At 40.1% G+C, this 25,928-nt stretch overlaps 3 protein-coding genes across 4 annotated transcripts; all 3 read right to left on the reverse strand.

Annotated features, from left to right (window-relative positions):
* Positions 1 to 470: 470 nt before the first annotated feature.
* Positions 471 to 4,454, reverse strand: polg2 (polymerase (DNA directed), gamma 2, accessory subunit). The gene is made up of 8 exons (XM_047577994.1): positions 3,578 to 4,454; positions 3,225 to 3,330; positions 2,242 to 2,347; positions 1,844 to 2,029; positions 1,377 to 1,514; positions 1,154 to 1,234; positions 863 to 963; positions 471 to 766 (listed from the first exon to the last, which is right to left on the reverse strand). The coding sequence occupies exons 1-8, from the start codon at positions 4,047 to 4,049 to the stop codon at positions 601 to 603; spliced, it is 1,356 nt and encodes a 451-aa protein (XP_047433950.1). The 5' UTR covers positions 4,050 to 4,454; the 3' UTR covers positions 471 to 600.
* Positions 4,455 to 4,907: 453 nt separating this feature from the next.
* On the reverse strand, positions 4,908 to 12,979 carry LOC125004084 (probable ATP-dependent RNA helicase DDX5). Its single transcript, XM_047578437.1, has 13 exons — positions 12,786 to 12,979; positions 10,554 to 10,734; positions 10,319 to 10,415; positions 10,063 to 10,196; positions 9,757 to 9,822; positions 8,866 to 9,007; positions 8,574 to 8,734; positions 8,228 to 8,400; positions 7,919 to 8,029; positions 7,704 to 7,765; positions 7,520 to 7,579; positions 5,858 to 6,079; positions 4,908 to 5,715 (listed from the first exon to the last, which is right to left on the reverse strand). The coding sequence occupies exons 1-13, from the start codon at positions 12,956 to 12,958 to the stop codon at positions 5,261 to 5,263; spliced, it is 2,037 nt and encodes a 678-aa protein (XP_047434393.1). The 5' UTR covers positions 12,959 to 12,979; the 3' UTR covers positions 4,908 to 5,260.
* Positions 12,980 to 18,068: 5,089 nt separating this feature from the next.
* LOC125000963 (asialoglycoprotein receptor 1-like) lies at positions 18,069 to 24,423 on the reverse strand. 2 transcript variants are annotated; one of them, XM_047576778.1, is made up of 7 exons: positions 24,069 to 24,423; positions 23,736 to 23,855; positions 23,406 to 23,630; positions 22,492 to 22,637; positions 19,608 to 19,735; positions 19,121 to 19,316; positions 18,069 to 18,741 (listed from the first exon to the last, which is right to left on the reverse strand). In XM_047576778.1, exons 1-6 carry the CDS (start codon positions 24,265 to 24,267, stop codon positions 19,214 to 19,216), a joined length of 921 nt encoding a protein of 306 aa, XP_047432734.1. In that variant the 5' UTR covers positions 24,268 to 24,423; the 3' UTR covers positions 18,069 to 18,741; positions 19,121 to 19,213. The 2 variants fall into 2 exon arrangements, with proteins under 2 accessions (XP_047432734.1, XP_047432723.1); XM_047576767.1 differs by lacking the exon at positions 19,121 to 19,316 and having other exon boundaries at positions 24,069 to 24,341.
* Between the last annotated feature and the right edge of the window lie 1,505 nt (positions 24,424 to 25,928).

A 25,928-nucleotide genomic window follows, 5' to 3' on the forward strand; every position in this document is an offset into this window, starting at 1 on the left:
CTTAGGTCTGTGTAAGTTTAGACAGTGGCATGAGTTTGTTTGTAGCTGTTTATCAAATCATACCAAAGGAAGCTACACTAAGGGCCTGGTTGAGCCACAGCAAGGAGGAACACTATTCTTTAGTGATGCCTATGGTTTCCAGACTTCAGCCATTCATTGTTTTTCGAGTATTTAAAACATTTTATTTATGATTAGTCTAATTTGTCCAATATTTTTTGAGCCCCTGAAAATAGAGGAGCGGTGTATAGAAATTGTTGAAATCCCTACACCTTTCCTTCAACATGAATGTCAATACCCCCGACTGAAGCTGGGAGTCTGCACTTTAAAACCATATTCAACATTTAATTGCAAATTCATTATGTTTTGGTGAAGAGCAGATGATGCAATAACAATACATGTGTCAGTGACCTAATATACACATATATAGACCTAATGGAACCTTAGTTAGTTCAAATCAAGTCAAAAGCCAATAAGAGAAGAATTATTTTAATTAAGTGCTTAATCCCAAGTGGACATGTCACAGTTTTGTGCGGAGATGAAATGCAAAACTGAGGCAGCACAATATTCAGTGTCCTTACAGTTTTCAGACAAAAAACATGCTTAGGTGTTGTCAGCTGCAGAAATGTATCTAGACAGAAATTTCCTGATCTCAGAGATGTGCATGGTCTCTTTGATGGTTGTGTCCCTGCTGCGAACCTGAAGGAGGCCGCTCTCCAATGTGTTCTCGCTAATCACCACAGTGAAAAGAACTCCCATCTCATCATATCTGTTGAGCATCGATACAGAAACACATCGAAACATCAGTCATTTCTTCTAATGAGCAATCTTGTCGGCATTATGTGTTTTAGATTTTAGTATTTACCTGGCGTTCAGCTGCTCCATTGATGTTGGCAGAGTTTCAAGATACCCAGGCCATATAGAGATCTTAGCTTCCAAAAACTCCTGCAGAAGGCCTTCACAAACCTACAGAACATTTGAATACTGATTCATCAAAGTTGAAAAATGCCCATACAACTCAGAAATTCAAAAATAGACAACAGTCTCTCAGTGAAGTATCTGTATTCGCACAGATTAAATCAAGATTAAAAACAAACAAAAAAAATAAATCAAAAAATAAATAAATGAAGTCTAGTGTTAATCAGTGTTTACTAACATGTCTCAGCTCCATAGTGCCTCCCCTTGCAATGTCCAGAGCCACTTTGACTGGAGCCAACACCGGATGCAACTTCAGAACCTGAGATCAACAGTGACCAAAACATGAAATCAGAAATCGCATCACAAATAAACAATCTGATGGAAATAATGAAAAACCTCCCATCATGTCTGCCCTGGAAACATTTTGTCTTCATATGCAATGGGCTGTTTGACGCAGTCACCTTTCTCTGCAGCAGCTTCTGCTTGCCATCTTCTCTTTTTAGCTCCTGGAGTGAGTTGGACAGAAAAGCCATCGCACCACGGTCCATGTTTCCAGTTATAGAGACAACGTGAGGAACTGACTTGCGTCCATCTCGGCACTAACACAGAAAGATAAGAAAGACAAATCATGCTGCATGTGATTAACACTGAAGAAAAACAAGGACATTTGTTCTTAGTTGCCTGATCCTTATCTTAAAAGTTGAAGGTTTTACCTTGCTGAAGGATTTTACATAAGCCAGCCAGTCAGTGTAATCATATAAGGGCTAAAGGCCTTTTTGACTTGTTTCTACAAATTAAAGCTGACTCAGGTCAACTGAAGTGTCCCCATAACACATACCAGGAAACCAAGCAGCTTTACACGCTCAACGTAGCAACTACATGCCGTCATAAAAAAAGACACTACACGGACACTAAATAAAAAGTATACCTGCAGTTTGGAGCGGACTCCTTTGTGCACATGCAGCAGCTCAGCATTTCCTCGACTCCACAGTGTCTCCAGGGACTTTGGTCCCCACGGGAAATTGTAAGTGATCCTCACACCACAAGATGCTGCCTCTTCCAGCTCCTCCTCTGGGACCTCACTGCTACTGAAGTCAGATGGGGACAAGGCGAACTAGAGAAGGACAGAATAAAGAGGAGAAAGACCAAAGGGAAGGCGTGAGTTGAGTTAATTTAGCAAGCAGCAGCTTCCTTAAGACTCCTACACTAAAACCCACATGCTGAATTTCAAAAATATTAATAAATACATTTTATTTGAGGAGATTACAAGTTTAGATGCCTGCTGAACAAAGCACCTACAAGTAACATATTTGGCAAGACACTCACTTTCCGCCACCACTTCAGCCTCTGCCTCATCCAGTGATCCAGCCACTGAGATGAGGTGCGAGGGGAGCAGAACCACACTAGAGACGTCTGCGTGACCTCAGATGGACTGAGAGAAAAAAAAAAAACAACTTGTAGGTTAAAATGAAAGTAGCACAACTAGAAGACCTAAAGTGTATTTTAATTGAACATTTCTTCTACAAAATATTGTATTGCTTGTGTTTTTGTCACTGTCCAGACACACATTTGCAAGAGCATTACTAGCTTTACGAAGCAGTAGTTAGTTAAATGCAACCGATTCTTAATCTGCATCTATCAAAATCATTAGTGTTTTAGTTGTTTGAGAATAAGCCGTGAAAAAAATACCTGAGACCAACAGGTGATAATAACTAGTTTAGACTAGTGAAAGCTTTTATCATGTTTGCTCTATGAAGGTTATCGTATTCTGCATGTGTTTCAAATAACTGAGAGAAGTGTTGATTCAACTCCATGTTTCATTCTGGAGACTGCGGTTTATAGAACTATTGATTCGCATTGTATTGTACCCACACATGTTTCTGTTATTTTAACAACACAATTTTAGTGGGCTAGGCTGAATAACAGGAACCCTTTTGTATTTAATTCAGTCTGGTTTAGAACTTTGGCAGCAGTTTTTGGTCCAGCAGCAAGCCCAATACAGCAAGTCTCTGATGGGTGTCACCCACAGAGTTTCCTATTTAAAACTTAACTTCCAACCCGTCATTTACAACTGAAGAAGCTACTTGGATGAGTGATGAAACATCTTCAAGACTTCTACTAGTCCAGTTTCCTTTTTAAACGCCTTTGGACTTGGATTTTGGATGTGTAAAGAATTTAACTCTCCAAGCACTCTTAGTCTGTATAAAAGGAGTGTGGAAATAGCTTAAATAAAGATTATTTGCCTAATTTGTACCCAGAACCCTATCTAGAGAATCTGTATTAACTATAACTATAAACTGAAGCCTCACCAACCAGAGCCATCTGAAGGCTGGAAACACGGGCCCGTCTCGGCCAGTCCAAACGGTAGCTTCTTGTTCACCAGCTCCAGTGAGGGGACGAACTCCTCCAAGGCGCCTGAAAATTAACAAAACCAGAAGTGGGCCACTGAGAGGAAGTTAAGTCATACATACTGCAAGAAAATGTGTGAATGAGAAACTTGGTGACTAAGGAGATGGTTACAGTGGAAAACTGTAATGTTATGAGGAAAAGCTGAGGAAATTCCCTTTATTGGCTTGACAACAGAGCTTTACAGACGGGATTCTCCCAGTAACCTCAATTGTATTTGTAAAACAGAGACACCTGCTGGGATATATGAGTTTACCTTGAAGTAAGCTTCTTCTCATAGACGGGGATCTCTGCAAGAACATGTGTACCTCCTGGATCAGTTGATTCTTGCTCAGCTCCTTCTTGTCGAGTATTTGCTTTAAATGATCAGATTCAATAATCCGTAGTTGCCCCAGTTCATCTACTGCTTTGTCCCTGCTGCTGCTCAGAGTGTTTATCCCAAAAACCTGAGCTCTGGAGCGGGTTACAGAGTGCCACCACTGGTCCAGCAGGTTTTTCCTCAGCTCCATGCCCAGAGGTCCATAGCTGCAGCACATGCCACGCTCAAAGAGCTCTATGTTAGTCTGACCAGGGGAAATGTAATGTCTGTCAACGCAAAGCCGCAGCAGTGTGCTGGCCTGGTCCAGACCATCAGTGTGTGATGTGCTGCATCTTCTTCTGGTGCAGTGTTTGGATGTAAACGAGGATAAACGCCTCGACAAGACGTGTCTGACACAGAGAGTTAGCATGACGTTAAGGTGTAAACATCAGTCGGTGCAAAGCCTGTCCACTGAAGTCAGGAACTTACGCAGGACAAAAAATAAAATTCTGTCGCAAGTTGAGTATCTGGTTACGCTGAATGATTTTTATGCCGAATAATAAGATAAGAGAATACAGCTGAATGTAAACTTCTATAGCACATAAAACATGGGCTCGGTGAGTTGTGCTCTAAATGATAAATGTTAAGCTAGCCTCTATACGACTACGTAAACCATAAACGATAGTATAGACTGTCGGTACACAACTATCGTTTGATAATAACCTCTTGACATCGTTTACAACTCACGAGTGTTATCGCGGATCTAGTACAAACCTAGTAATAGTCAATTGTGTAAACATGTGAGGTGTGGGGGTGACCCGGAAATAAAGCTTAATACATCCGGGACACACGTATCACGTGTTCCCTCCCCGGCCCCAGATTTTTTTTTCCTGTTAAATTTACGTGGAAGCATCGACTTCAATACGTTTTTTCTAAAGATGATGAACAATAAACTGACAAAACTATTTATACTTACAATAAAGGTATTTTTGTATACAATTGTCATTGTTCCCTGCTCTGTGTGCCATTAATTGCCCCCTGGAGACAAATTAAGTTTGTGAATATAAACAAGTTATTTAAGTATATGGGTTTATTCACTGTTGGCATAAAAGTAAATAACAGACACTTCAGCAGTAAACTGAAGTACATATCTTAACATGCTGCTTAACACAAGCAGTTTCATTGACATAAGATTACAGCCCCACACAAGATGTGGGGGACATAAAGGGTGTGCAGGTAGATTTCCCTCATGTGACTTAAAAGTGAGACCAAACAGACAACACATCACTAGGTTTCCAATTTGCCATTTTATTTAAAAGGGTCACACGCACCCTTTTATGTGATCTTCATAACATCACTTTAAACATACCACAAACAGAAAACACCGTATTACCTAGTAAAAATAAATTACTGAGGAATGTAACAAAAAACAATCAAGGAAAAGTGCTGCAATCATGATTGCACTATAGGAGTCTGCCTCCGTTTAATGCGCTGGGTTTACTGAATAATTCCAACCCCGCTGTAAGCAAAACAATGTTAAACAGTACAAAGGATAATAATAATAGTAATCATCATCATACTGTAAGATTTCAAGACTTGACGAAAATCACGTTGGTTCCATATATTGTGCGTATACCATATCTACTGTGGGAAGGGTGGTGGCATTGGGTAGGGCACCATCGGTGGTGGGGGTGGTGGCTGCTGTGCCTGTGGTGGTGGAGGCTGAGAGTTGAACTGGAATGGGTGATTCATGCCATTCTGAGTGGCCCTCTGCATGGCCCCGAACTGAGGGGGGCCCTGGAAGTTTTGGTTACCAAAGGCACCCACCTGGTTTGATGGGGCACCAAAATTGCCCTGTCCGTTGCTGTTGCTATAGTTGTTGTTGCCATAGCTACCACTAGAGTGACCACTGTTACCTCCATAGCTGCCACCATTTTGGGCCTTACTGCCACCAAAGGCACTCTTCGGCCCATTGCCAAATCCTCTATCACTGTCCCTGTCCCTGTAGCTACCACCCCCAAAGTTACTCCTCCCACCCCCAGAATACCTATCCCGACGGTCATCCTTGTAGCCACCTCTTCCACCCCTTCCACGACCTGCATGAGACAAAAACAGGAGAGTGAAGTTGGTTCAGGCTGTTCAACACTGTGGCAGTGATACTAAGAGGCACTACAAATACAAATACTTGAAAGACCAGCATATACAATCTGTTGAAATCAAATTTGTAGATCATTTTACCTCCTCTGTCCTCTGCCATCTGGATCAGCTTTGGGTTAATGGCCTGGTTGGCCTCGCGGAGTACAGAGATCAGGTCACTGGCCTGTTTCATGTTGTTGGGGGTGAAGAATGTGTAGGCCGTGCCCGTTTTTTGACTTCGGGCTGTGCGTCCAATACGGTGGATATAATCCTCGGAGGAGTTAGGGTAGTCATAATTGATGACAAATTTGACATCCTCCACATCTGTGAAAGTGTTGCAGTGTGGCAAAACAAAACATGGAGGCCACACAGGATTTTGCACACCACAACAGCCAGATCAAAGGGAAAAGTTAGCAACACTGGCTGGGGGAAGAAAGGTGGTCATTAGACTGTGGAGGAAACGTGTTAAAGCATCGTAAGAAGAAGCGTACAAATCTACTCCATGGGAATACTACTGTGGGAAGAGAGAAACGATGCACACTCCAATTGCTTACCATAATCAAAAAGATCCAAAAGACTTCATTCTCCCTTTTGTTAACCAAGGGAGAAAAAAAAATAGATTTAAGTCTTACCATAAAGGAGTATGCATTCACTAGTCCTTTCCCAATGCAGCGAAATCCCCCACAAATTGTCAAGTGACATCCAGGAGCTTCTACGCAGTTGGGCCACGATATGCACTGGGGCCTCCTCATGTGCCAATATAGGACCACTGAGTGGTACATTTTTGCAGGTCCAGGTTTTTCCCAGTACACTCTCAAAAGAAGGCTGATATTTAAGGCCGCACTGCACGTCTTGCCAAGACAGAATAGACTAAGTACTAATTTGACCAGGGGCCCCTTCAAAAAAAATGACAAAGGCCCAAGGATTGAACCCTGTGGGACCCCTAACCAAGCACAGAACAATGCCCCCTACCCCTTCAGTTTCATCAAGGCAAGATCTTCCAAGAAGCCAGTGTTCACTTGAGAAAATGTCTCTCGTTGGCAGGTCTCGACATGACTATAAAACGCAGGCGAGGGAGGAACTTTGGTTTGAGCTGTCTCTTTCTCCTCTCACTAGGTGTTCCCACTACCCCCTAAACGCATGTGCCAGGTCTCATCAATTTTCAGAGACAAAAGATTTCAAACTGCTCTCTCCATTTCAAGAAATCCAGCACTTTGACGGGAAAAGAAAACAACCGAAAGCTTAGACAAGCTCACACCCATGCTATGTGATACAAGCTCCGAAAGGTAAGAATTGTTCCAAATCTCAAACAAGTGACTTGCAATACAGCGCTCTCTAACACAACGGCATGCAAGGCAAAAGTCACAGCATCAAGCATATCTTTTTCCTTTTTTACGTTTGAGTTGGAAACAGCTGGATGGCATTTGTCAGGTGAAATCCATGGACAGAGAACAGATGTGTGTGTATTTCAACATCATATCAGGGACAAAGGCTTAGCCACACAGCCTTTTGAAGATCACTGGCACACAAGAGCTTTCACCTCTCTAGGCCCACTGGGTGGCAAGCCAGTTGAGCACTTCCAATATGACATCCTTCTCCCTCTCGAGGCCTGGGACTGTCATGCCTAGCGCCTGCCACAAAGACTCCACCTTAAGGTGAGAAAAACTCAGAAAATGCATAGAAAAGTTAAAGAAAGCAAAACCACTTTCTTTAAAATAAGTGTAACACTGATAATAAAATGGGATTACTCAATGCTATACTGACCCAAGCCACGCGAGGCCACATCTGTTGCGATGAGAATTGGCGCTTTACCATATCTGAACTCTGAAAGAAAATGTCGGTGTATTTAATTTAAATACAAAGAAATACGTGATAATGACTGTTTTGAAAATACAATATCCAAAACCTTTCATGACCCTAACTTGTAAGGTAACGTATTAAATCTTACCATTGAGGACCCAGTCCCTCTCCTGCTGGCTCTTGTCTCCATGGATACCCATTGCTGGCCACCTGTGGCAGGCAGACTGAGCATTACACCATGCACAGCTTAAATAAATGTCTATATGATTCTGTCTAGCACAAAAGCAACTTTCAGTGGGCACAGCCCAAGTGTAAACCTTAAAGCTGAGAAGACCAATTAAAATAGGAATAGGGTGTTATTACCCATCTCTTCTCATCCTCCTGGTGAGCTCATCACAACGCCGTTTAGTCTCTACAAAAATAATGGTCTTGTTTTCCTTTTCACTCATGATCTCCTCCAGCAAACGGATAAGTCTGAGAGAAGAGCAGACAACACGGGGTTGAGACCAAAAATAAGTCACTGAAACAAAGATTATTATTCTACTGGCTGAATAAATTACTAAGAGAGGTTGATGGGAGTACAATTTGTTCTTAAAAGCACTGGTTTGTAGAAGAGGGTGAATGGAACCCTATAGGTGAAGCCCTCATTATGTACTATGAAAATCTACTTACTTGTCCTCTTTCTCCATATCACTGCAAACATCAACTATCTGTAGGATGTTGTGGTTAGCACTGAGCTGTAGTGCTCCAATATTGATCTGGACATAATCCTTCAGGAAGTCCTCAGCCAGCTGACGAACCTCCTTAGGCCAAGTGGCGCTCCACATCAAGGTCTGACGGTCTGGCTGGTGAATAGAAAAAAAGAGAGAATATCAAAGTAAACTGAACACTGCCTCATTTCATTTGTGTTATAAAATGTTTTTCATAAAGTACACAACTGGGTACAAGTAATGTCTGTAGTGTGATAATTTACTCAGTTTCCATAACAATGTAAATGAAAGCAGGTAACATGACTTACCCGAATCTGTTCCACTATCTTGCGGATCTGAGGTTCAAATCCCATATCCAGCATGCGGTCAGCTTCATCCAGAACCAGATAGGTGCAACGACGCAAATTAGTCTTACCACATTCTAGGAAATCAATGAGACGGCCTGGGGTAGCGATGCAAATCTCAACACCTTACAAAAAAAAAAAAAACAGATTCCACATTTACACATCAACTTATCAAAACATAATAAAAAAACAAAAGCATAAAAGAAAAAAAATTACTTTGATGACCATACTGCCATCAAGAAGAAAGCATACACACCCCTCTCGAGATCCCTGATTTGGGGCCCTTTGGGCGCACCGCCATAGATGCAGGTACTCTTGAGACGGGAAGCCCTGCCGTACTCAGCGGCCACTTGTTGCACCTGCTGAGCCAGCTCACGGGTGGGTGCCAGCACCAAGCACTGAAGAAATATGATTTTAAAATTAGTTAGGAATATTTGCTTATGTTTTGCTTCTTTCAAAGCACATGAACAAATATGTACAATGCATCTTTAGGCATTCTTTGACTCCACAACTATCAACCACTCATCACTTTCTGCTGACAAGGTAAAGGGCTATAGCTTTACTTGCTTCAGGTATAGTAGGAACAATTCTTACAATAAGAGATTCAGTATGAACAAGTTTAATACAATCCTTTTCTGACACATGGTCACATGCGATAACAGTTAGGGCTGGGAGGTATACTGGTTTATACCAAATTGCCGGTATTTTTTTCCATTAGGATATTCATTTTTAATATACTGACATAACAGTGTATTTGAGTACACAGCATTCGCAGCGTTGAGCCGCGAGACACTGTTTAAGATTGGACCATTTTCAGTGTATCACTTGTAAACATGCATGGTGCGATTGTGTCACTGCGAGGCATGGTGAAGATAGAAAGGTTCAAACACTGAAGCAGCTGCTATCGACATTACAGACCGAGCAGTTTAAATATGTTAAATAAATATGTCACAATAAATGAAACCGTAATTGTCCCCATTTCTACATTTTAACATTTAATTCTTTTTTTTTTTATGCTAACACAGGGACACTCTCACCAGTAGGAAATGTTGATTTTGCATAAAAATAAATACCATGATATACTGTGACATAGTCAAAATTTTGTAAAATACCGCCCAGCCCAAAAAACAATATTATATGCACTTACAATTGGTCCATCACCATGTTCCAAGAATGGCTGATGTTGGATGTGCACAATTGCAGGCAGAAGATACTAAAAAGGGAAAGTAAAGGAACGAGTTAGACAATCAATCCTGTCCACTGTGTGACTGTGTGTTCAATACAGTTACAATTAGTTACATCAAAATAAGTGAATAAACAACAGAAAATGTATGATGAGTAAACATTCCTAAGACAAATCCTCACTGATTCCACCACAAAAAAAGAGAAAACAAGATCCAGGTTTGAGACCAGTTTGTTCGGGCTAGAAATGGTTTAAAAACATGTCACTTACAGCAAGCGTTTTCCCAGACCCAGTTTGAGCAATGCCAACCATGTCTTTACCACTCAGGGCAACAGGCCACCCCTGAGACTGGATTGGAGTTGGTTCAGTCCAATTCTGTTTGACAATAACATCCATGACGTAGCCTGAGGAAACAAGAAATACAAGTTGAAGGTTGGTACACAGATACACTGAAATATTTACAGCAATTAATTTTATAGGCAGAGGGCTATTATAAATGATGTGGATGGCATGAAGTTCGACTCACTTGGAAATGCTGCTTCGTGGAATTTTACAATTGGTTTGGGGCAATCTCTGCCTTTGACCGTAACTTCTTTGCTTCTTCTGTACTGCTCGACCTCTTGCTGGAATTGCAAAGATAAGTAAAAGTTATATCCCATGCATTCACACTAGCCCACTTACAGTTCAGTTTCAGTGTTAGTGTGTGGATTAAAGAGGTAACTGCAATTAAAATTTCAAAAAAAGAAATAATTTGTTCTTACAAGTGGTCTGCGGGTGGCGTCTGGGTGTTCCTGGTAGAAGTTCTTTTGAAACTTGGGAAGCTCGTCGAGGTTCCAATGCTTCTTTCGCAGCCTCTCACCAGGGTTGCCAAACTTTCCTGGGGGAGGTCCGCCCCTGTTCCCTCCTCCACCGCCACCAAAACGAGGGGGGCCGCCGCCATACCTTACAGAAAAAAAGAGACATATAACTCAAAGGAGATATAGAGTTTGTACTTTTCCCTGTTAACCGGTTGTAGATGAGCACTCCTTGGTCAGGCTCGGTTATGTCACTGGGGTCAATGCGTGTGGTTTTAAAGATGACAAGATTATCTTTAAATAATCATAGTAAGGAGTAAGGATGCTGTAATTCTCAATATAATATTGAACTGTTTGATAGGGCATTAATAGTTCATTATGGTACTTTTAGTTCATTTCCATGACTCACATTTCTGTCTGAATTGCCTCCATTTGTGTGTGCCTTGGTTTATACCACTGCAACTGGTCTACATGGAGGTTACACCACTGAAAGGATTTATACACTAATATAAATTTGTGCGCTAGTATGTTGGCACTGTTCTGTTATTAAGCCACTAAACCACTAGGTGATGACTTGTCAGCTGTGTTGAATTTCACCCCGTACTTCACACAACGGTGAGTGGAACTGATGTGGATCAACAGTTACTTTCAGTGAAATCACTGAAGTACAGAACATAGAGAAGACTTCTGAGTAGATGGTGTGTAGGAGGTGGAACAAGGGAGAATCTGTCTTTGTCCTGCCACTACGACATGTGAAAAAGGAAATGCATTGCCGTCCAATCACAGCTGTTACAGTCTGTCTTGCTAAGGCATTGTTTTACATGTGTCACTTACTCGGATGGAAACACTTCCAACATGACTGCACATCTGGGTCATCATCACCCAGTCGCATCACTGTCTGGAAGCACGATAGCCAAGGGGATAACGTTGGCATAAAAAAAAGCAACAGCCACTCGCCGATGCCTTCCATCATACATCATATGTACCACACTGGTTCAGAAAGGCACAAAAAACTAACAAGACAGTAGGGATGTTCATTCCCACTGTTTTGCAGCTGTGGCTTGGTTGTTGGAGACATGGGTTTTCATTCACTTCATTCAATCTTCTCGCACATATTTCTGTGCCAAGGTAATTCTTGACCTCTATGAAACACGCATAAAGGTATTGAAAACTAATTGGTTGAAGCGCAAAGCTTTTTTTCTCACTACAGATTATTGGACCCTGCCAGCTACAGAGTTACCTACAGATCACTAGACATCTGATTGAGACATAAAGAGGACAGTACTTCAAAAATGTCCCCTGCATGAAAATAATGGCAGACGTGTTTTTAAACGCAGTGTCACAACTCTTGTCAGAGAAATAGTGACTTTTTGGGAAGCAACTGAACACAATGCAGAAAAACAAATAACATCAACACTGAAAACCGTCATCAAAAACGGAGGTGCAAACATGCAGACTTCAGTATGCTGATATCTTGACTTTATGTTTTCTATCATCACGCAATTAAAACCAATGGGAAAAGAGGCAGCTAGCATTTGGTAATAAGTTACCCATGAGTGAAGAAGCTCTTTAACCCCAGAGAAAAAAACTGATCAGACTTGTTTTGGAAAACTTTCTATCAACAGTTTGCTACAATAGCTCAAACCCCAACACAACTTACATGCTGCCAGTATACCGCCACGGTATTAAACTATAGCCATATAAGCAAACAGCCTGTAGGTCCACATAGCAACACTCAACTGTCACAACATTATTGAAATGAATGTGACCTGACCTAGTTCATAAAAGACACAGCGGGCACGGTACGAGGTTTCACGCTGCCTCCGATAAAGACTATCTTAGGAGAAACCACTAACATAAAAAGAGTGGTTAAAAATAAATTAGGCCTCTGCGACACAAATCTTGGTCGAGAAATGCATCAGTAAAAGCAGACACCACTGCGTCACATGGGCTGTAAACAGACTTTGGCTACAATTTCACCTCAACACGGCAGTCAATTTAACAAACGTCCCAATGCCATTCTGCTCGCCTCAAATAATATGCACATTTCATCAACAGGTATATGTAGCTCAATACTAACGCTACGGTGGCAACTGCTCTAACATTTGTTTTGGAAAATCAGCCATGACAGCGACGCCGTTAGCATGTGTATGCTAAGCGGCTAACGTTAAAAAAAAAACGAGCTGACACTTTACTTACCCTCTGTCTCTGCCACGATCTCTGTCTGAAAACCCAGGCATCGTGCAGCAAACTACTGAAGAAAATAAAATATTTGTTGAAAACGTCAGCCGGCTAATATGACGGGGAGTTAGTCTCAGGGCAGAAATTGACACCGGTGAAATAAAAAGAAAATGCCGGCAGAGGCAGACCATAGACTGTCTGACTGAAGAGACGGAAGTGAGCTCAGCGGAGGCGGATTACATTTGTATCAATGCGCGTCTATCATTGGCACCGAATGGCGCCATCTGTGGTACTATTTTGTGTGCCGGGGTTCTTCTTCTTCTTCTTCTTCTTCTTCTTCTTCTTCTTCTTCTTCTTCTTCTTCTACTACTACTACTACTACAACTACCTATTATTATTATTATTATTATTATTATTATTATTATTATTATTATTATTATTATTTATTACGATCACGATGTGACCAAAAAAAAAAAAAAAACAAGGACTGTTACTGTTTATAACGTATGTGATTTGAGGTGATTTACAGTGTGAAAACTTATTATTATTATCCTTTAATCATCTGGTTTCCTGAACTCTGTTACCGTTATGCAGTGTAGATGCTTGCACAGTGTGTCTTTAAATCTCTGTTATATCTAGATAATGCTTATGCAGTCCTATAGTGGCCCTCATGTGGGCCTTTGTTTGGTTCATACTGAATTTTCAGATGAAAGTATCTGTTAAAATATATTTAACTTACAGCAACAAAGTAATAAGTGAGATGCACAAGTTGGTCTGTGGTTCTTAGTTTCAAAGATCTGTGATTACTCACATAACTGAGATGACTGAAAAAAGCAACATCACTGTGCAACTAAGTACAGTTGACAAGCAGATGAACCAAGCGTCTTGCACAACAACATTTATTTGAAAATGCAATAGTCGTCATGTAATACTATTAATCAAGACAGAAACAAGAAGTCGAAAACAGAAAAGAATGTTTCCAGTTGTTGCTTTCCTAAGTAGTAACACATTCCATCAAAGTCCATCTTCATCTTCACTGTTCTGTCACAGTACGGGCTTTGATTAGTTGATGTAGAATATCTGTGACATGCTGGTGCCTGCAGAGATAGAACAAACAAACCTACACAGATTTTTCGTTTTTTGCATTCATCTTTTAACTGCTTTCTTAAAATGAGACATTAATAATAGTGTTTTACATCCCGTCAAGCTATAATTCTACTCCTCTTTTATTTTATATTTCTTGTGCGGTAACACAAAAACAGTACCACTAAAATGACGACACATAGTGCAGTTTAAGGGAAAGTGAAGTCAGATTATACACACAACCTGCAGCAGCACATAACAAATATGCTATTCCTCTGTGTATGTATCGATACCACAAGATGGCAGCATTGCAGAAACATCAATTTATTTTACAATAGATTAGAGTAAAAGAAATGGGACTCTCCACTTCTATCCACATGTTCTTAAATATAAACTCCAATACATACTGTTCTGTGTTCAGCAGTGCCTCACCCACTCGATCGCAGTTCCTCTGTGCAGGGATATTCCGATAAATCCAGATTTTTCCATTTAGGTTTACATTCTGTTTCAAAGAGAGAAACACAAGAATTAGCCCTTATAAAAAACACTTTGTAGTTAAAACCTTGACACACCGTTTCCTTAAAAACAAAAGCAAATCATAAATTACATTTTCAGTGCTCATGTTGATCAGTACTTAGGCAAACAGAGTAACTAATGCATTTTTATTTTGAGCCTGTGGTTTATATTACTTTTAAATTGTATTGAATTGTACTGACATATGTAACAGAAACACACATCCATCCTCCAAAATGATCATACAGATGAACTGAAATCTTTCTCACACTATTTCAACATTATAACAGTCATGAAGGGGCATCTAATGCAGGACTGTCATATTGGAGTGAATTCTTTTTAAATAGTGTAAAAAGGGGAAACAGTGTAAAAAGGGGAAACCGTTGGCTCATTATGCCAGTTCTCAGTAAAAATGGTGAAACTACACATTTAAATGGAGCACACAGGGGACCTAATGACATCTCTATTTTGTGGGTTTTGGTTTTGTCCTTTTAAATTTTAGCTATCACAGCACCAATGACTTATATTTCTGTAAGGCACATGTGTTTGAACAAACCGTGGCTGTGCTTGGGTCGGTGCAGTTTAGAGAGGCAGTTAACAGAAATATTTTGCTTACCACAGAGCATCATCCATAAGTGATCTCTTTCTTTCCTGAGTTCAGTGTTATTTTCCAAAAACTGTGTTCTCTCTCTTTCCCATTTGACTTTGTCTTTATTCACTGTTGTAACAAGAGTAGAAGTAAAACAGGAATTAAATGCAACGTAGTTTAGATATCATGTTATGGTCATATTACTATATACTCTATTTTTTTTTTTTTTTTTTTTTAATTTTTATAAAATTTAACACTCACTTTGGACTCCGAGATAGATAATTCCAACCAGGAGGAGAAGACACATCACACCCATAAACACTGTATCAGGTCTAACATGATTCCTCTTTCCAGAGCTTTCTCTGACCAATGAGACTTAACAAACAAAAACATTAGGATGAGGAACTGCTACTTATTAAAATGACATTAAACTGGTAAAATGCTATTTAAATTAATATACTAAAATAAATCAAATCTGCTTCCCTTGCTTTTGCAAACACTGATCAGGATTTTTTGTGTCCGTACCTGTGTGTTGTCTCGGAGCTGGTCCTGGTGAATTTGGTGACATGCCCTCCATCCAGGGGTTGTCATACACTCTCAAGCTTTCCGCACTCACATAGATGTCCACTAAACTTTGGTTGTTTTCCTGATCACAGGAAAACTTCCTGAAGATGCCAGGCTTACCAGAAAGTCCTTCCGACATTATTTACTTGTAGCTATCATACATTAAAAGCGCAAAAGTCTAAGCGCTGGACTCACAAAGAGTGTTTTTTTTTTTTTTTTTTTTTTTTTTTTATCTTGATATAATAAGAGGTAGGGCGCTTGGCATAAAAGGGGAAAGAGAAGAAAAACAGGAAGTCACAACTAATTACCATTTTGGTGTTTGCTTGTTAGTCACTGTGACCTTCAGTATAGTTCACTACTTGCTGTTAACAACTAGAGCGTTTGGTGATAGATCCCAGTTTGGGTTTGGGAGGCAGACACAGTCTCTACGTTTAGGGTCAGGCTTAAGACTTTCCTTTTTGAAAAAGCTTATAGCTATGGCTGGACTTAACCATCCCTTAGTTATGCTGCTATAGGCCCAGGCTACAGGGGGACGATGCACTGAGGACATGTCCTCTCCTCTTTCTTCTCTGGCTCCTGTCCTCTAATATCTTATCATTTTATTTCCTATCTCTGTGGAGTTCTAAGCAAAATCTGCTGCTGTGGCCTCATCAACCAGCCCAGTCTTCATGGTCTGGAGTGCTGTGTATCAGACCTGTGGAGCTCCGTAAACTGCATCTGCCCCAGTCATCATGGCCTCCTCCAGTTGTCCACTCCTACCTAGATGAACAATTCACCAACCTGCCCATAATTCCTGTTATACTCACAAACTGTCACAGATCATCAGCTATGTGTTATATTACTAGACCCTACATGTTTCCTTCCGCTTGATGTGTGTATCTATGACAGAAGTTTGTTTATCTTGTTTCTCCTGTTCTTCTTTTCTCTCTATCTTCTCTGTTTCTAACCAGCTGGCCTTCGGCAGATGGGTCCCTCCATATGAGCTGGGTTCTGCTCAAGGTTTCTTCCTGTTAAAAGGGAGTTTTTCCTTGCCACTGTCGCCCTCAGGCTGATCTGGAGGTTGCAGGCTGGTTTTTGTGAAGCGTCTTGAGACAATTTGTATTGTTATTGGCGCTATATAAATAAAACTGAATTGAATTGAATAGAATAGTTACCAATACATAACAGTTCCCCGTAATTGTTAAATAAACCAGAGACAGGAACAGTGAGTGAGTCCTCTGTGACCGTAGGTGAGGCTGGAAAACCCAACAACTCTGTAGCTGCTGGGCAGAAAAATTGAAATAATATGTGGCAGTATATGTCATAAAGTGGCAGTACTTATAATGTGTGTGAACAAAAACAACAACACAAAGGCCATTGTTTTTAAATCCTTTATTCAGCGGTAATATCTTTAGATATAATATTCTTCTGTGAAAAATGCAACCACACCATTTGTTTGTCAAGCTAGTGCTGCCTCCTTTACCATAAATATCATGTGTCTATGAAACTGTCTTCTAGTCTCTGACAACATTTTACTATAATGACTGAGTTTCTTGTGTATTTCACATGCTTGCCACTTCATGCATTTCTTTTTCTTGATTGGTGCAATGCATAACACCTTTTTAATTACTTAACTGGTTGTTAAATTAACGACAGAATGCCAGTTTCATGTGTCATTTATTTGAGCATTCACCTTTAACTGTATGAAATTTTCCCCACAAAATCGCTTGTTTAAATATATTTAAATCTCAAACAACTATGTGTGAGTGTGCTGGACAGGCCTCTGACTACACAAAAAAGAAAAAGATTTTCTCCAAGTCTTATGTTGGTGGCATGTATTTCAGACAATCCTCAGTCGTTAGAGCTTCACGCACACGTGTGTTCTTCTAAGCTGTGTAAATGTCTCCATCCAGAGAACGTTTTCTCACTCTCATCTACTATAACCGCTTTTTCCCTTTGTTGCTGTTTGGTTTAAGCTTCTGGATAATTGGTGACCATCCCAGCATTCATAGGGCGAGAGGTGGGGTACATCCTGGACAGGTCTCCAGTCTATCTCAGGGCTAACAAACTCAGAGACAGACAATAATTCACACACATCTATGGCCAATTTAGAATAACCAATTAACCTAATGAGCATGTCTTAGGACGGAGTACCAGGAGAAAACCCAGTCGGACACAAAGATGCAAACTCCCCCCAGAAAGGCCCTAGTCAGATTCAAACCTTCTTGCTGCAAGGCATCAGTGCTAACCCCCATTCCACTTTCCAGAGAAAATAGTAATCAGTCTTATCAAACTTCTCGCCACGCTTAGTGTGGGGTGAAAGAACTTGTGAGAAATGTTCTTTAGGTAATTACTTTGCTTTTACTAGTCTTACTAAGAATATAATAGATCCTAGTAGGGGAACAAAAGATTAAATTAACCCTCATAATTGTGTCTTTAAAATAAGTGGCTCCTCAAAGTATTTCATTGGTATTTAAAACTATCTTTACATTGCATATTTTTTTGTCTATAATGAAAAGTTAATTTACAGAAAATGAACGAACATCATCATCAACAACAACAACAACAACAACAACAATATCACGTATTTATTCAAAATAAGAACAACCAACATTGACAACAAACTGGCAAAAAAACTAAATTAAAAGAATACAATGCTCTCGGGTTAATTAATACATGACACAGCACAGTACAGCAGTCTGTAATATTGTGATTTCATATGCATAAGAGCAAGAGAGCTTCACATCATTCATGGTATTCATGGCTGTTTCTGCTAATGTGCTGACATACTCCTACATTTCAAAGAGACGCTTAGGTGTTAAGGCTATCAGTTAAAAACATTTATTCATTATCTAAATTTACTGTCCTTGCAAAAGAAAAAGAGAGAAAAGGCAACAACTGAGTCCCAGTTTGGACATTTCTGATGTTACAATGGGAAAATACACAGGTGAATAATAAACTGAGTATCTACATTGCATTTAGCTGCTTTAGTTTTGGGGGTCCTGGTGTTGTTTGTGCTGGCTGACTGTCACACTGATGGTCTTATCTTAACAGAGCTGCTGTACTGTTTCCATGTGTGACATTATAATGTGGATTCATTTAAGCGTTTGCTCACAGATAAAGAGATGTGTGTCTGTGCAAAAGAGATCATTCCAGTTAGCCCTCTTATTATCCTTAGATATAGAAGCACAGTGTTCAGTCATGGTTCCAGATTTGTAATTATCCGGCTGAGAAAGTCTCCAGTACCTAGAAAAGAACAAAAGCTGCTCAGACTGGTTGGGTGTTGTCATGGCTGTAGACCTCAAGTTAATATGTGAATGTGAAGTGAATATGTGGATGCGGACATTTATAAAATCTTGTTTTCTCTATTTCACTTTACATTTTCACATGTAGATGAATGGGAAAATGCCCATTTCGCCAATTTAAAATCCAATGCATAACAATGTGTGTAAAAAGGTGTCTCAGTACTTTCTTTAACTAACTATGCTCACTTCCTATCTCCCTGGACCCAGTGATACATATAGTGTAAACTGCTCTATTACAGATGGTGCTGGATCACACTGAAGGTGCAGGAATACGTGCAGTGTGCCAGACTGCTGTGCAACTGGGTGCTGGACTTACACACCTGAAGCCACCAAGATCCACTGGGGCGCAGGGGTGACTTCTGAGACCCCAGCTGTACACACAACTGAGCCGTGATTACTTGGTAGAAAAATAATCAGACAGTCATACTGTCGGATTGACCATTGTGATACTGCAGTGAGGCTGACTCACCCATAACGATGGGCTGTATACAGACCAGAGGTGCAAAGCACCAATGTCTGGTGGGAACAGAGCAAATTGCACATTATTTTGAATCAAACTAGGGGGATGGACATTCATTTTAGGAAGTAAATGTGTGACATGTTTACAGAAGAAGAAACAGCTTAAACTTACATGGACACTACATGACAAAAGACCATATAAATATCTCTTTGAAAAAGCCATTTGATTCCTTTTTTATTAGAGATGTGAATCATATCATAAAACCGCTATGTGTACTGGTTTTCAGTTTCACAGTGTGAGTGTAGCTGAGCGACAGCTGGTAAATAACAAAATGGAAAATGTCTTACCTTGTGTTGACAACCGTTCCATCCACCCATTTCCAAACACCTTGTACCTCTTCATCAGTCAGACCAATCCAGACACTGTCATCTTTCATGGCTTTCATGGCTGTCTCTGCTAATGTGCTGACATGTTCCTACATTTCAAAGAGATACTTGGGTGTTAAGGCTGTCAGTTAAAAACGTTTATTTATTATCTAAATTAACTGTACTTGCAAAAGAAAAAAAGAGAGAAAAGGCAACAACTGAGGCCTGATTTGACCAATTCTGATGTCTGTGGATAATACACAGGTGAAGAATAAAAATGAACATCTACATTGCATTTAGCTGCTTTAGTTTTTGGGGTCCTGGTGTTGTTTGTGCTGGCTGACTGTCACACTGATGGTCTTATCTTATTAGAGTTGCTGTACTGTTCCCTCCTTGCACAGGATTACTGTTAATATCCAAGTAATAATTACAACCGTGGAAGTATTTGGGATTATTCTTGTGTATCTGATTAAACCTGTTTAAAATCTCACTGAGATTGAAACGTCATTGCTATGGGGTGGGGGTCTGGTCTGGTCTATGTGGGTGCTACATGTCTAAGTAACATCCACATGAATGTCCAATTCAAAGCTTTCCCAGCAGAACACTGAATCATCACAGCATGGTCAGTGTTATGTACTTGTCCTGTCAGTAGTTTTGATGTCTTCCATAAACTGTTACTAACTGGAAATTATGAAACAGTTTTGACATTGGGTACAATTAAAGTCTTTGAGGAAACTGTCTTAATATTTATTGACTGGGAGAGCTGGAACCTCCACCTGTCACCTAAGAGCAATAGCTACTGACCCCTTGAGCCGTCTGAGTGGAAACATGCTGTAACAGGGGCGCTCATTACGTCGATCGCGATCTACCAGTCGATCGCAAAGGTAGTATGGGTAGATCGCATGACATTAAAGAAAAAATAGATGGTAGTATGGGTAGATCGCATGACATTAAAGAAAAAATAGATGTCAGCCTATCATCCATCCCGTCACTTGATTGATATACAGGGCAGTCAGATGACATCTGAATTTTTCTGACACTTAGGTCACCACGCATGCGCAAACAACGGTGCTAAGTGCCGCACAACTAACAAGCTAGCTAGCGAGTTGGTTACCTACAATTTTAAGCCCTCATTTTATTCTCTTGAACTCAAGAAAGGGTATAAACATGAGTGGAGGAGCTGGACCAAGTAAGAAAACAAAAACGTATCACTTTCATACGGAAAGGGGGGAGGACTTTTTTTTCACGATGACATTTTCGAAGTGCGTTTGCCTCATCTGCCAGTCTACCATCGCAATACCAAAGAAGGGAAATGTGGAGCGGCATTTTCGAACTGTTCATGGAAATTATGGCACCGACTTCCCGCCGAAAAGCGAGCTGAGAAGGAGAAAGGGAAGGAATTAAAATGCCAGTTGTCCGGACAGCAGTCATTTTTCCACACAACCTACTTCAAAAGCGAAAGCCGCCACCGAAGCATCGTTCCGGGCGAGTCATCTCATCGTTAATAACAAGAAATCCTTCCAAGACGGAGTGATGGTAAAGGAGGCCTTCAAGACTTTTCTTTGCTCGAGCCAGTCGCTACATTCATGTGCTATCCTTTTCGGGACGATGCTGAGGTGGCTTCACTCGCATCAAAAATTGCAACACTGTTTCACCCGAACTCCTCTGGAGTGGAAGATGAGATTTTGACACTGCAAGCCGACATTGAGCTGAAGTCCAGAGCTCATGGACAGTTCTGGGACTTACTCACAGAGGTAAAGCGCCCCAACATGAGGAAATGTGCTACCTCCTTGACTGCATTATTCGGCTCCACTTATTTATGTGAATCAGCCTTTTCTCACGTGAAGATCATTAAGTCCAAGTACCGCTCCACCATGACTGACAAAAAATGTGCATAGTTAATTGTGTTGTGTTGTGCAATATTGGCTCATGCGGTTATGCAAGGCACATCAATATACGTTGTACAAAGAATCCTCAATATATTTATAAATAAATATATGTTTTGCATTTTTGTAGTAGGTAGATCATTTTGACTTGGCCATTTTATAAGTAGCTCGCATGCCTGCTGTAATATATGAACACATGTTTTATAATACTTACACTAACACTACTGCCTTTAAGAATAACATCAGCAGAGGAAGTGACCTACTGTGACGCAGGTGTATTATATAGCACTTTTCATACAAAGAATGCAACCCAAAGTGTTTTACACAGATAGAAACATAAAACATTACAACGACGAACAAAATCAAGAACAAAACCTTCTGCGTACACACGCAGACACGTATAAGCACAATCACACGTACATGTGCACACACATGCAAATGCATTACACCAACACAGGCACACACACACACACACACTCAAACCTATATTACACTAAAAGTAGTTTACGAGAATGCAGAAAGCAGAAGTCCCTCTCTGCTACATTTAACTTCCTAATTCCGCTTTTGTCTTCTCTTGATCTACTTGTATTGTGTTTTCACAGTCTTTCTGTGACACATACACCAATACTGTTTTCATGTTGATGTAAACCTACTCAAATTACCTCTGAGACTTTTCACTTCCTAGTTTGTCAGTCTTTTATTTTATTTTAAATATATTTAATCAGAGACCCTGAAGAAAAAGGAATGTGTAACAGTTCAAATACTCATGGTTTGGACAGTATCTTACTTGATGAGTAACTTTATTGTAATTGTAATCAAGAAGACTGACAAATGCATGTTTTTATTAAAAATTATGAATTTGGTAACAGAAGTATCACTTTCAACCTACAACAAAATTATACTGCTTGCAGAGAATACAATATGAGCTCTCAAGAAGCAACGCTATGTTAAAGAGAAATGATTTTTTTTAGTTAACTCACCTGTTCCTCCCTGCTGGATATTATCACCAGGTGTGCACCATAGTGGTCACATTGTTGTTTACTATTATACCAGTTTAACTTTGGGGTGGGAACTAAGTAGCAACTGTCCTCAAAACGTGTCCAATTAGTACAGCAGCATGTTCTCACTGTTGACACAAAATGACAAATCTTCAGTTACAATGTTCTGTATTTAAAATAAAATAATAAATTCTGTTAGATGTTTGATGTGAAGATATCATCAAGATAAAAAAATGTTCAATACATAGCATACGACAGACCAAGAGCAGCAACATCCCCCATTTCCACTACTGTCTGTGCAGTAGTGGAAATGGGGGATGTTGCTGCTCTTGGTCTGTCGTATGCTATGTATTGAACATTTTTTTATCTTGATGATTTTATACCCAGAAGTATAAAAGATTTGCCAGAATTTGTTTCTTAGCTTTGAAGATGAGCCTTTGCTCCTTGAAACTGTCTAGTGCACAACACATGAGGTTTTACTGTGTATAATGATGCCATTTTATTATTGTCACTGTATTTAATGAACTAGGAAATGAAAGTAAAATCATGCACATGCATGTTAGTGACATATGTCCCCTCTCCCAGCATTTACAGTGACAACACATTGTAATCTCTGAAAAGCGATGTTCAAAAACACGGCTGCAATCACTGCACTTTACCAAGGCTGCTGCTTAAAATAAATGTGAAATAATTCAAATAGTGTGCTTTAGCTTAGCTGGCAGATTTTTTGTCAATACACAGAGGCTGGCTATTTCCCCCATAACCAGTGTCTGTGCTAAGCTATCTGGATAAAGGCTCCATATTCATTTCTGCACACATGTAACGATGGTGTTGAACTCCTCACCAAAATATCAGCACAATTAAAAAATATTTATTATTTATATATTTTCACTTACTCGTCTTATTCTGCAATCTGTCTCTCTCTTTGGTAAGGTTCCCATTAGTAAGCTTCAAAGCGTCGTTCTCATGTGTTAAGAGCATCATGCTCTGGGTCAGGTTGGCATTGAGGCTCTTTATTTCACTGTAATTCGTGAGCAGTTGGAGCCTCTCTCTGATCAGGATTGCTTTGTCCTTGGACAGTTGATTTCTCTCAGTTTTCAAGTTGCTTATATTTTGACTCACTGTCACAGCAAAAGGTCAGAGATTATTTACATCATGTATTGGGATAATCTACCACAAACTATTTCTGAAGCAAGAAAAAAAATAAAAATAAAAAGCAGCCTTACAAAGGACAAACAGGATGATGACTGCAGTCAGGAGAATACAACACACCAGCAGCAGAAACACTGCAGCAACACCAACAACATCTTTCTTTGCTGAATACCCTTCTTTGCTGACTGAAATGTCTGGGAAAACAAATAAACAGTGATCAATTTATTTCTAATTAGTTGAGACTTGTATTTCAACTATAATTTAGTATATACTTTTTGTAGTATGGCTATACTTTTATGTCCAAAATCATTGAAAAACAAAAATGGATTAACCAAGAATCTTTTCTCAATTAGCCACTGAAATAAATATAGAGTTAGACAGACAGGTGCGCAAACACAGATAGATACCTCGCGGTTTCCCCTCAGAGAGGTTTTCCTGTAAGTTCGGCAGCGTGCTTCCCTCTGCCCAGCAGTTATCATAAATCTGAACATTACCATAGTCATCACAGGTGTCATCATTTTTGTCCTCCAGTTCCATCACCGTCTTGCTAGCCTGAAACCTAACTTTCTTGGTGAGGTCTGGCGTGGCATAGACTTCCTCAGACATTTTTCCTGGTTTTACCTACTAAAAGACATACTCAGCCTCTGAGTGAATCAGTCAACCTGTACTTATATGACAGAAATAGGGAAGTTATTAGAATGTAGCTTGTAAAAAGGGGAAGAAACTAGAGGAAACCATTGGGAAACTAAGCTGCATTTAGCAATGTGCACAAGCCTGCAAGAGGTTATGATGTTTTCACCTTAAAAATAAACAAATGAATCAATTTCCTGGCCATTTTGAGTTACAGTCTCGCTGGAGGGTGTCTTCCGCTCAGCTGCAGGAGTGCAGTCCTCACCTTACTTCCAAAACAAGGTGATCTTCACTTGATCAAAAACTGTGTCACTCCTGTGCACTGACTTTAAGCTCCTCTCTAAGATTGAATAAAGTGATGGGACAAGTGATTCACTGTGATTTGAATGTGTACCTCTTTTTCATTTTTATTCATGACTTTTAAGAGACATGTAATTTGTTTGGTATAAGAGCTGATACCTGAACCTTGCATGAATATCTACGGATCACACTGAAGGCTTTTGGATTGTGTCCTGGTTTTACTGATAAGGTTTTTTACCATGACATTCATTTGTTAAAAATCAGTGGTGGTCTGAGTGCTCTTTTTCAGGCTCTCAGGGAAGTAAGACAGGGCTGTGTTCTCTCTGGTATGTTATATTCTGACGCTTTTAAACCTTGGCTGCACATACTGAGATCTGACCTCCAAGGTCTGCCTACTCCAAGCAGTAATATACCTTTAAAAATGTCAGCCTGTGCAGATGATTTAGTCATTCTTCATTTGTCACCATCACATCAACATCAGCATGATGTTGATGTGATGGTGACAAATGTTGTCCACTTTCATCTGCAAAATTAAACTGGGTCAAAAGTGAAGCTCTCAGTGATCACTGAAAGTTTATTCAGAGCTCTCCATCCAGGTCTAACACCATCACTCAGACCTAAATGAGTGGTCAAATACTTCATTTTGATGGATTTTAAACCATCTGATACCCTGGAACTACCAGTTTTCTATCATGCATTTCATTATTGGTGTGTGGGATTTGTTGAAGAAAGAGAAGCAGGGACACCACTGTTCTTTGTTCTGGCTGCTACAGGAACCAGCCGTACATGGTTCCGTTCCGTCAGGTGGGGCTTTCTTTGCTCAGGCAGTTGAATGGGTCTCATGTGGGGACCCTTGGAAATGTCATTCAATGTGCAGGGGCCAACATGGACCATGCAGCTCCTCTTGCCTCCCACCTTGGAATAAGATAAACTCAGACAATCACTTTGTTAATGAACAAGTGGAAAGAAGCCCTTACACAGAGTGAACAAACTTTGCTAACTCAGTATTGTAATAGGTTAGTTAAACCTGATGAGAATGATTATTTTTTTTCCTCTCAGTGACCATTTTCCCAGATTTTAAAGATTTAAAGTTTTTTCAGGGTCTTCCTTTCAGGTTGTGACTGAGAAATCTTTGTATAAATGTTGTTAAAGTTTTACGAAGGGGCAAATTAAATGGTAAAACTGTCACAGAGCACATTTAGGTCTGAGTGATGGTGTTAGACCTGGATGGAAAGCTCTGAATAAACTGTCAATGATCAAAAGGGCTGCTGATCTGCAATGGAGGGTTTTTACACAGGATTGTGGTTGTAAATGCATTTGCTTCTGCCGTGTATTTG

This window comes from Mugil cephalus, chromosome 2, assembly GCF_022458985.1.
Source record: "Mugil cephalus isolate CIBA_MC_2020 chromosome 2, CIBA_Mcephalus_1.1, whole genome shotgun sequence".
NCBI lineage: Eukaryota > Metazoa > Chordata > Actinopteri > Mugiliformes > Mugilidae > Mugil > Mugil cephalus.

What these genes read in the sequence shown, in the direction of transcription:
- LOC125000963 (XM_047576767.1), bottom strand. Translation starts at nt 24,267, where the DNA reads ATGTCTGAGGAAGTCTATGCCACGCCAGACCTCACCAAGAAAGTTAGG. An exon ending in CAGATTGCAGAATAAGACGA is followed by an intron (nt 22,638 to 23,405) that starts GTAAGTGAAAAT and finishes TTGTGTCAACAG; the next exon opens with TGAGAACATGCTGCTGTACT. An exon ending in GGAACGGTTGTCAACACAAG is followed by an intron (nt 18,742 to 19,607) that starts GTAAGACATTTT and finishes GTTCTTTTCTAG; the next exon opens with GTACTGGAGACTTTCTCAGC.
- polg2 (XM_047577994.1), bottom strand. Translation starts at nt 4,049, where the DNA reads ATGCTAACTCTCTGTGTCAGACACGTCTTGTCGAGGCGTTTATCCTCG. An exon ending in CCTTCAGATGGCTCTGGTTG is followed by an intron (nt 2,348 to 3,224) that starts GTGAGGCTTCAG and finishes TTTTTCTCTCAG; the next exon opens with TCCATCTGAGGTCACGCAGA. An exon ending in ATGGAGCAGCTGAACGCCAG is followed by an intron (nt 767 to 862) that starts GTAAATACTAAA and finishes GATGCTCAACAG; the next exon opens with ATATGATGAGATGGGAGTTC.
- LOC125004084 (XM_047578437.1), bottom strand. Translation starts at nt 12,958, where the DNA reads ATGGTCTGCCTCTGCCGGCATTTTCTTTTTATTTCACCGGTGTCAATT. An exon ending in ACGCCACCCGCAGACCACTT is followed by an intron (nt 10,416 to 10,553) that starts GTAAGAACAAAT and finishes TTGCAATTCCAG; the next exon opens with CAAGAGGTCGAGCAGTACAG. An exon ending in AGGAGGATGAGAAGAGATGG is followed by an intron (nt 7,766 to 7,918) that starts GTAATAACACCC and finishes TGCCTGCCACAG; the next exon opens with GTGGCCAGCAATGGGTATCC.